Below are 10394 nucleotides of genomic sequence, written 5' to 3'. Positions count from 1 at the left end.
CCACTGCGCTACAGCCCGACTCCCTCTCCTTCTCTCTCTCTCTCTCTCTTTCTGTCTCTCTCTCCATCTCTCTGTCTCTCTCTGCTTAATAACTAAATTCTTTAAAATAGATCTTAATTTGACAAAATCCTAGCCAGCTGTGACAGGCGGAGGCTATTCATGTCACGGTAGAGAAGGGTGTCCGGGTCTCCAGATGCAGCCTGTGTGTTACAGCAAGTGCCCAGGGAGCCCAGCACCCCGGAAGGGCAGACCCTGTCCCCCACACAGCTGCAGGCCAGCATCTCCAGGTGACTGTGATGATGGCTTTGCTAGCTCCCCGCCCCTCCCCAGGCAGCCCGATGGCCCACCTGGGCGGCATGGTGCCTGCCCCCCCTCGGGCAAGAGGCTGACCCCAAGGCCTGAGCCTCAGACAGGTGCAAACATTATCCAGCTCTGTCAGCTGCCTTAGCAGCCGGGCCTGAGTCACCGCAGGCCTCTCCAGCTGACCCACCTCTCTGTGCAGGTCTGGCGCTGACCACGCCGGCAGGCAAGAGGGGCTCGGGGTTCCAGGGCGCGGCCTTCTACCGCGAGCTGTGGTTCTTTGTGTTGGTGGCCTTGCTAGCCCTGGTCCTGCTGGCCATCTTCCTGTCCCTGCTGCTCCAGAGGAAGATACACAAGGAGCCCTACGTCCGGGAGAGACCGCCGCTGGTGGCCTTGCAGAAGAGGACATCTGCCCAGAGCGGCTACCCCTCCGGGGAGACCCAGCTGGTAGGTGGCGCTACAGCTGTCGTTCCAACACAGATGGAGGTCTGGCCACTAGGCCTGGAGGATGCTGACCATTGTGTGTGTGTCCTTGAGAGCCAATCAACCTGACGCCCAGATCAGTGTCTTCAGCTGTGACTGCCTTAGGCTCATGGAGGGTTCTGGTAACGGGGGCCAGTCGGGGCAGAGCTAGCTCAGCCAAGCACCAACACTGAGCAGCGCTCTGGCCTGTCTTCTTTCTCAAAATATGGGGGTGGAGAGAGAGAGAGAGAGAGAGAGAGAGCGAGCTCACAGTGCACCACACACCTTGCCACGAGCCAGGTGCTGGGCTAGGGTGCCGGCACCGCCTGACAGTGCTGCGGAGGGCGGCGTGGTACTGTGGTGTCCCTGTATCTTTCCCTCTTTCTCTTCCCACTTTTTCTTCTTTTTAAATATTTTATTTTACTTCAATGAGAGAAAGATACAGAGAGAAAGACTAGCAGGGGGGTCACGTGGTGGTGCACCGGTTTAAACACACGTTACCGTGCAAAGGACCTGCGTTGGAACCCCACCCCCCACCTGCAGGGGGGAGCTTCATAAGCACTGAAGAAAAGTCTGCAATTCTCTGTCTCTCTCTCTGCCTCTCTGTCTCTCTCTCTCTGCCTCTCTCTGTCTCTGTCTCTCTCTGCCTCTCTCTGTCTCTGTCTCTCTGCCTCTCTCTGCCTCTGTCTGTCTCTCTGCCTCTCTCTTTCTCTCTCTCTCTGCCTCTCTGTCTCTGTCTCTCTCTGCCTCTCTCTGTCTCTCTCTCTGTCTCTGTCTCTCTGCCTCTGTCTCTGTCTCTCTGCCTCTCTCTGTCTCTGTCTCTCTGCCTCTCTCTGTCTCTGTCTCTCTCTGTCTCTCTCTCTGCCTCTGTCTGTCTCTCTGCCTCTCTCTTTCTCTGTCTCTCTCTCTCTGCCTCTCTGTCTCTGTCTCTCTCTGCCTCTCTCTGTCTCTGTCTCTCTCTGCCTCTGTCTGTCTCTCTGCCTCTCTTTCTCTCTGTCTCTCTCTTTGCCTCTCTGTTTGTCTGTCTCTCTCTGCCTCTCTGTCTCTCTCTGTCTGCTCTCTCTCTGCCTCTCTCTCTCTCTCTGCCTCTCTCTGTCTCTCTCTCTCTGCCTCTGTCTCTCTGCCTCTCTCTTTCTCTCTGTCTCTCTCTCTGCCTCTCTGTCTGTCTCTCTCTGCCTCTCTCTCTGTCTCTCTCTCTGTCTCCAGGGTTATTGCAGAGGCTCAGTGCCAGAACTACAAATTCAGGGCTCCTGGCAGCTATTTTTTCCATTTTATTGGACAGGACAGAGAGAAATTGAGAGGAAAAGGGGAGATAGAGAGGGAGAGACAGACACCTGCAGACCTGCTTCACTGCTTGTGAATCAACTCCCCTGCAGGTGGGGAGCCGGGGCTTGAACCTGATCCTTGTGCTTCCTACTATGTGTGCTTAACCCGGTAATGCTACCGCCCGTTCCCCCCGTTCCCCCGCCCCCGATCTCCCCCACCGTTCTCATCTTCTCTCTGACCTATGAAATGAAATTGAAAGGAAAAAAAATGGCTGCTAGGAGCGGTGGATTCCTAGTACTGGCACCGAACCCCAGAGGTAACCCTGGGGGCAGGGGAAAAAAAGCAGAAACGGAGCACTGCTCAGTTCTGGCTGATGCTGCTGCTGGAGATCAAACCTTTCTGTCTCTTTCAAAAAAATAATAGAAAGCTGGGCCTCTCACAGTGTCACAAGTATGTGTGACCCTCCCTGGTGTCACTCTGCAGAAAAGCAGCATGGCAGGGAGGCAGTGTTCCTTGAGCCCCCACCCCCAGTCCATGAAAACCCTAAGCCCAGCATGAAGGCACTCAGAGCTATCCGGGCCAGCCATGGGCCTCCTTGGTGGGGGCGGGCTTCTCACAGAAGAACCCCCAGCTCCCTGTCCCTTCCTGCGTGTGCCGAGAAAGGGCGACGGAGCCCTCTGGGAACAGGGACTCTGGCCCCAGCAGACACTCTGCACCAGCATCTTGACTCCAGCCTCCAGAACTCACAGGATCAGTTCCGTCTTTTGTGAACCTCCTCGACTGTGGTGGTGTGTGCGTGTGGCCTGGGGTTGGGGATTTGGAGACCAAAGACTCTGGGAAACATTCAGAAAAACCGTAGTCTGGCTCTTTCTTTTATTATTATTCACTTATTATATTCGATAGAGCACAGAGAGAACTTGAGAGGGAAGGGGGAGAGGAAAATATAGACACCTGCTTCACTGCTCATGGAGTTTTTCCTGTGCAAGTGGGAACTGAGGGCTTGAACCCGGGTCCTTGGGCATTGTAATATGCACTTCACCAGGTGTGCCACCACCCAGCCCCCCTAGTCTGGCACTTAACTGGGAATATGACTTTTCTTGCTCTTGAATGAGGTCTGAGCATCAATAAGTTCTTTATTTTTCACTTTTTAAAAATATTATATATTTTAATGAGAGACAGAAACAGAATAGATACAGAAATATAGACACGGAGAAAAACCAGAGCCCTGCTCAGCTCTGGCTGATGGTGAGGCTGAGAACTGAACCGGGACTTCAGAGCCTTAGCATGGGAGTCTTTTGCAGAACCACTGTCTCCCCAGTCCTACTCTGGTTTTTTGTTGTTGTTGTTGTTGTTGGCCTCCAGGGTTATCACTGGGGCTCAGGGCCTGCACCATGAATCCACTGCTCCTAGAGGCCATGTTTTTCCCCCATTGCTGCTGTTATGGTTGTTGCTACTGTTGTGCTGTTTTTTGGACAGGACAAAGAGAAATGGGGGGGGGAGACACAGGGAGGGAGAGAAAAAAAACACCTGCAAACCTGCTTAACTGCTTGTGAAGGAACCCCCCCCCCCGCAGGTGGGGAGCTGGGGGCTCAAACCGGCATCCTTATGGTTCTCACTATGCATGCTCAAGTCAGTGCATCCCAGCCCTGTTTTGTGTGTGTAATTGGGGAAATAGTGTAGGAGACAGCTTTTGTCTGAAGGATATATTTCCATATCTCCCCCAGGGTGGATGCTCTTTTTTTTAAAAATATTTTTATTTATTTACTAGATAGAGACAGAATTTGAGAAGGAAGGGGGAAAAGAGTCACCTGGCCCTTCTGGTGGATGTTTGAGGTGTTCTTTCCATGATGAAATTCCAGTACCGCGGTCTGGGAGGTGGTTCGGTGGGTAGAGCACAGACCTTGCAGATGTGAGTTCTCAGGCTTAAACCCCTCTCCCCAGTGCTTGAATATGGGGGTGGGGGTGAAGCTTTCATTGCGTCCCCTGAGGTGAATGAAGGTTGTGGTCAGGGAAACGGCTCAGCGCTGGTTTTCCCGAGACCCCTGCTTCCAGCCCCCGAGTTGCCTGCACTGGGCTGACGGATGTTCTGGTGTCTTTCTAACTCCCACGTGTGACTAGCATGTGAGTGTTGTTTAGGTCTTAAAGGGGGCGCCATTCATGCTCTTAAATAGTCTATTTCAAGAGCAGGGTGGTGGCACACCTGCTCAGGCGCACATATTACCATATGCAAGGGCCTGGGGTTCGAGTCCCCACTCCCCACCTGCAAGGGGGAAGCTTCACAAGCGGAGAAGCAAACTTGCTATCTCTTTCTCTCTTCTTCTCTATCTCCCCTCCTTTCAATTTCTCTCTGTCCTGTCCAGTAAAATGGAAGAACTGGCCGTCAGGAGCAGCGGGTTTGTAGTTCCGGCACTGAGCCCCAGTGATAAATCTTAAAGGAAAAAAAAAATAGCCTGTTTCCCCCAAATGGTGGTTTCATATTGCTGCCCAAGCAGAAGAAGTACAAATGGTCCTAAACACTCCAGAGTTGATCTTCCCACTTTCTCTAGAGAATCTGTTCTTCGACTTCACAACATACTGTAGTTGGCTTTAGTACAAAAGTGTTGATAGGAGAACAGAAGGAAAACCAAGACAGTGAAAGAGTTCAGAGTTGCCAGGTGGTGGCGCACCTGGTTAAGCAGCCACACTACAGCGCACAAGGACCTGGGTTCAAGCCCCTGGTCCCCACTGCAGGGGGAAAAGCTTCACGAATGGTGAAGCAGGGCGGCAGGTGCCTCTCCATCTCTCTCCCTCTCTGTCTCCCCCTCCCCTCTCAGTTTCTCTGTCTCTGCCCAGTAGTAAATGAATATATACTTATATTAGCAATCAATCTATGATTAAAATCGGGGCACAGTTCCCTTCAGCAAGCTTTCCTTTTCTAATCATTGTGGTAGATTAACGTTCAATGAGCAATAGAACTGACGGTTATATTGAAAAAGGAGTGTGGACGGGGGGAGCCACCGATCAGTCCTTGGCGGCCCCACGCAGGCCCGACACAGCTGCCTCTGGGCCAGACTGGGCTTCATCAGGGACAGGGGTGAACCGTCCCACCTACAGGGGAGAGGATGGAGAGGTGGGGTGAAGGTTGCTGGGGGGCTCTGGGCCCTGAGAACTGTCTGGTTTCAGCCATGGGGAACACAATAAGATCTGGAGAGTCCCAGCAGTGTCTGCCAGAGATTAAATAACGTAAACCCAGCTGGCAGGGTTTTCGGATCCACTCTGGGAGGGGGCAGGTAGCCTCTTCACTCCCCACGTCAGAACCTCACAAAGCAGAGCCAGGATCAAATGTAACTTACTTTCCACTGCTCAGTTCTGATTTTTGATGAAACTTGAGATTGAACCTTGGGGCCATGAAAGTCCTTAATGTTGCCAACAGTGCGTGCCCCCACCCCACCCCCACCCTGCAAGCAGTATTATTTTAAAGATCAGTTTCCCAGGAAAGGAGAGACCAGCTAGGCACTGGCCAGCTCTGGCAAATGCAGCGTCTGGGAGGGAAGCTGGGAGCCTCGTTCCTGCAAGTCCTGTGCTCCAGTGCTGAGCTGTCATCCATCCATACTGGACGCAGGTTTGACTTGTGATTTAACTCCTGGCCTGAAGAGCCTCCCACCACCTGTAGAACCACTTTGGAGAGACTGCGGAATGCCCCGGAAACAGCCAGCTTAACACTCAGCCTGCAGCCCCCACAGCAGACTCTGCCCAGGCTGGCCTTCCCCGCCCACCTGGAGGCAGAGTCTGACTTGGTACAATGTTGTAGATGCCTGGGAGGGGTGTGTGTGTGTGTGTGTGTGTGTGTGTGTGTGTGTGTGATTACCGTTAATTTGCACAGAGTCCAGCCTCAGAGTCCCCCCAGATACCAGGCAGGAACATCCTCCTCTGATAATCAGGGCCCCCCCCAGCACAAGGCACAGGTGTGTGCCCCTCCAGTCTGGGCTGAGGGAGTGTTGGTGGTGGGTGTGGTTGTGCCTGTTGCTGGAGGAAGCTGACCTTTGTTGCAGACACTGACCAATTCCCCCCCCCCCCAGTTTGACTCTGTGGCTGACATCTCTGACGTGTCCAGCAGTGTCACCCTGAAAAGCTACACCATGCACTTGGAGGTACCCTGCGTGCTGCACGCCCCCCGTCCTTTGCATGGCCTTGAGCACAGAGGGGTTCATGTGGCCCCACGAGGAGACCTGTCTGGCTTCAGTTGTGGGTGCTTCCCGCAGGCCCAGGGGGAAGGCACAGTTGGATCTGGGGGAGTCCCGGCAGAGTCTTCGGAACTGATTAAATCATAAACCAGCTGGACACCAGCCGGCAGGGTTTTCCAGTCCACTCTGAACCGAGGAGCGGGTGTGTCTGTCTGTCTGAGGTGGGCAGCTGAGCTGGTGGACTTTGGAGGCTGTCTTCTGCCCCCAGGGGACAGCAGGGGGGGGGCACGTGTCCCTTCAGGAAACCAGGATTTGGCAGTAGGACTGCTCTCACACCTGGGGCCCAGGGGTGGGCTGGCTCTGACCCCACCCCTGTTGGACTGGAATCACCTGCGGTTAACCCTCTTTTCAGGGACTGGCCCACAGCAGGGTCCCCCGCTCAGGGACCCCGGGGAGTCTGAGGAGCAGCCACAGCCTCTCTGTCCCCGGTCAGGGCCAGGCGAGTTGGGCCTGCTCCCAAGGCACCCTGCACCGTAGTGTCAGCCAGCTCCTGGACGTGGCCGACAAGAAGGCGCTGACGGACGGCGTGCTGTGGGAGACTGTCATGGGCCACGAAGGCGGACTGGTGAGTCAGTGGTCGTCATGGCTGGAACTCTGCCTGGTGACACGGCCCAGCGTGTGTGTGTGTGTGGGGAGGGGGTGCAGCTGACCGGGCCGCTCCCCAGCTCCCACCTGTGAGGTTCTAGACTGACTCCTACATGGAAGAATCACAAGATACAGCCAGGTTTCAGGGAGAAGAGAACGTATTAGGGGAAAGTAAGGACAGAAAAGGACGAGGCACGAGCCATGTAGACATGGAGACTCGCCCAGAAAGAGACAGAGCCCCGGGGTCTGGTTTTCCCAGTTTCTAGTCCCTTCTGGGGAAGGGTAGGACCTCAGGGGATGAGCTTCAGCCTTTGTCTTCGGTTGTCACATCTGCCTCCATCTGCATGTTGTGACCTTTGCAGTCAGGCCAGGAGGGAGCTGGGGCAGGACGTGCAGACACACTGGGCTTCTGGGCCTGACCTGGCTGCCTGCAGGGTGCAGGGTGCAGGGTGCAGGGCTCCCCAGCCACTGCTGAGTGCTGGGGCTGCTGGAGGGTGACTTGCGGGGTGGACTCCACCCCTTTGCTCGCCAAGCACTCAGATCAGCAGGGCAAACAGGCTCCACTTGGTTAACTGGGCGGGTGACTGGGAACCACTGAGAGGAGCCCAGAGCCTAGTACTAGCACCTGGGTGACTAAAACAGTCCCTTCAGGTTCAGGGTCCAGGGAGAAGTCTTTCTCTTAAGAGGCTCCTGGGTGCGGAACTCAGGAACCCTGGGGCTGGGAGCAGACTCAGCAGGGCGAGCCCTGGGCTTGCACAGAAGCCCTTGCTCAGTCCCACAGCAGCGAGCATATGCCGGAACGATGCCCTGTTCCCTCATTACAAACACTGGCTAAACATCTGCAGAGGGGCCAGGCAGTGGCTCACCTGCTAAGCGCACGTTACCTCAGGTGAACGCCCCGACTCTGTGTCCATCTGCAGGTGTGACCATTTCACAGGCGCAAAGCTTCACAAGTGGTAAAGCAAGTACTGCAGGTGTCTCTCTCTCTCTCTCCCCCCTTCCTCTCTCAAATACTGTGTTCTACCAGAGAGAAAGAGGGGGAGAGGGAGAGGGAGAAGGAGAAATCAGTGGTCAGGAGCAGCGGATCTGTCATGCAGGCAATGAGCCCCAGCAATAACCCTGGTGGCAGAAAAAAAAAAAAAAGTCTTTAAATAAAAAGGCCAAACAGATTGAGTATCAGACGACAGAGCTGCTGCGCCCTCGTTTGCAGTGACAAAATAAATGGTAAAGGTTTGAAGAGCGAGCTTCATCTTCTATCACTTCAGTCCAGTGGGTATAGATAATCGCTTCTCCACAAGCTGATGTAATATCACCTGCTTATTTGCTTGAATCCAGTGGGGCTGAAATGAGCGCCAGACTTTTACCAACCACCAAACTTCTTCCTGTGCCAACTGCCTGGATGTCTGCACCCTGTCATTCCACTGGACCCACTGCCCCTCCTACGCTGTGTCCCCCTCCCCATCACTCTCTTTTTTGAAAAATCTTTTTATTATCCGATAGACACACAGAGAAACTGAGAGGGGAGGGGAAGATAGAGACAGATAAAGACAGAGACACCTGCAGCCCTGCTTCACCACTTGTGAAGCTTTCCCCCTACGGGTGGGGACTGGGGGTTTGAACCTGGGTCCTTGTGCACTGTGATGTGAGTGCTTAACCAGGTGTGCCACCACCTGGGCCCCTCCCTGTCACTCTCTAGGCAGAGTTCAACACCTCCATCTGCTTCTAAGCTCTCCCCCAAGTCCTCAGTCTTGTTTCACTGAGAAGCTGGTGAGTTCCATGACGTCATGATGAGTAACCAGGGCTAAGTCATGTGGGATACGATTCCTGGCTCTGATTCCCAGTCCCAGCCAGTGAGAAGGGAAAAGGCAGCACCCTGGCTAGTTGAGAGAGATGCTAGTTCTACTCACTTTAAAATCCTGGGCCTGCTTGGTGCTGTGATGACATGCCTCTGCTTCGTCATTCTCGCTTGCTGTTGATAGTACAAGCCACGGGCAGTATACAGCATGCTTCAGGCTTCGGTGAAAGTCTTTAATTAAGATTTGTTTATGAGAGGGGGGGGGAGAGAGAGGGAGGGAGAGAGAGAGAGAAAGAACCAGAGTATCATAGCACATAGGATACCAAAATCAAATTCAAGAAACACTGTCCATGACACCACCTCCTGGTCCCTGTGGAAGCTTCTGAAGAGGCCAAGACTTCAGAAGGGACCTGTGTTCAGACACATCAGACTCCCCAACACAGCTGTGTAAGTAGCACGAGGAAGACAGGACACACACGTATGGGCTGCAGCTCTCCCACCATGAGCTAAAGCTTCTGTCCCTCTGTATAAATCTCCCAGAGGTGTATGCAGAAGGTGAAGGCAAGGGATCGAGGGAGATAGGGCTCACCTGTGTGTGTGACGGGCCGCAGGCAGAGGCGAGGGCCGCTCAAGCCGCACCTCAGTGTTAAGCACAAGGTAGAAGTCTTGGACCTCATGCCTGCGGCTTCTCAGTTTGCTGGCTACAACCGGACCGTCACCCGGCGGCAAGTCCAGTTGACAGCAGGCGTCCTGACCACGGCCATCGGCTTACTTTTGCAGTATGTGGATGAAGAGGACCTCATGAACGCCATCAAGGGTTTCAGCTCGGTGACGAAGGAGCGCACTGCATTCACTGACACCCACCTGTGAAGGAGGCAACCTGGGCGGGGGAGGCTCACACCCCACGGCATGAAGAGCCACTGCCCGCTGCTCTGTGACCCTCTGAAGAAAAGGGCCAGGACGCTTTCAGAACTGTCCCTCCCTGACAGAGGTCCAAGCAGTGTCGTCTTCTGGGTAAAAAAGCCTGACTTTCTCAAGGGCGAGCACCGCCGGCCTGGCCACTGTGGCTCCCGGGTTTGCGTTTCCACTTGATTCTCGGCTGGCCTGGGACACTGTGTGAAGCTGGAACAGGTGAGCCTTACCCAAGGTGGGGTCTGAGTGGCTGCGCTAAATGCAGGTTTGCAGGGAAGGAAGGACCGCCCCCTCTTCAGGCATCCTCATCCGGGCCTGCTCACTGTGACTGTAGTTGGGGGCTGGGGCTCATTATTTTAAAAAAATTTATTTATTTTCCCTTTTGTTGCCCTTGTTGTTTTTCATTTATTGTTGGAGTTGTTATTGTTGTTGTTATTGATGTCGTCGTTGTTAGATAGGATAGAGAAATGGAGAGAGGAGGGGAAGACAGAGAAGGGGAGAGAAAGACAGACACCTGCAGACCTGCTTCACCACCTGTGAAGCGACTCCCCTACAGGTGGGGAGCCCGGGGCACATACCAGGATCCTTACGCAGGTCCTTGCGCTTCAGGCCACAAGCACTTAACCCGCTGCTACCCACCCAGCTCCCCTGGAACTCATTTCCATTTAACCAGAGCACTGCTTGCCTGTGGCTGTTGGGAGTGCCAGGGTGGTACCCGGGACCCCTGCGTGCAAGTTCCGTGAGCCATCTCCCCAGTACTCCTCGTTCTCATTAAAAACAAACAAAAAGTAATCAGATACTTTAAGAGACCAGAGAAGTACAGGGGATTTTTTTTTAAATTTGTATTTATT

General features: G+C 54.0%; 1 protein-coding gene across 1 annotated transcript; it reads left to right on the top strand.

The window, feature by feature from the left end:
* The first annotated feature begins 338 nt into the window (after positions 1 to 338).
* On the top strand, positions 339 to 10014 carry LOC103117326 (usherin-like). The gene is made up of 5 exons (XM_060179214.1): positions 339 to 384; positions 503 to 747; positions 6087 to 6158; positions 6604 to 6816; positions 9412 to 10014. The coding sequence occupies exons 1-5, from the start codon at positions 339 to 341 to the stop codon at positions 9499 to 9501; spliced, it is 666 nt and encodes a 221-aa protein (XP_060035197.1). The 3' UTR covers positions 9502 to 10014.
* The last annotated feature ends 380 nt before the right edge of the window (positions 10015 to 10394 follow it).

This window comes from Erinaceus europaeus, chromosome 19, assembly GCF_950295315.1.
Source record: "Erinaceus europaeus chromosome 19, mEriEur2.1, whole genome shotgun sequence".
In the NCBI taxonomy this organism is placed as follows: Eukaryota; Metazoa; Chordata; class Mammalia; order Eulipotyphla; family Erinaceidae; genus Erinaceus; species Erinaceus europaeus.
The sequence above is the reverse complement of the archived record's forward strand: the minus strand, read 5'-3'. Positions and strand labels throughout refer to the sequence as shown.

Bases quoted from the DNA above. Each gene is read 5' to 3' on its own strand.
- LOC103117326 (XM_060179214.1), top strand. From the start codon at position 339: ATGGCCCACCTGGGCGGCATGGTGCCTGCCCCCCCTCGGGCAAGAG. The intron at 385-502 runs GCTGACCCCAAG...CTCTCTGTGCAG, and splicing joins TGCCCCCCCTCGGGCAAGAG to GTCTGGCGCTGACCACGCCG. The intron at 6,159-6,603 runs GTACCCTGCGTG...CCCTCTTTTCAG, and splicing joins GCTACACCATGCACTTGGAG to GGACTGGCCCACAGCAGGGT.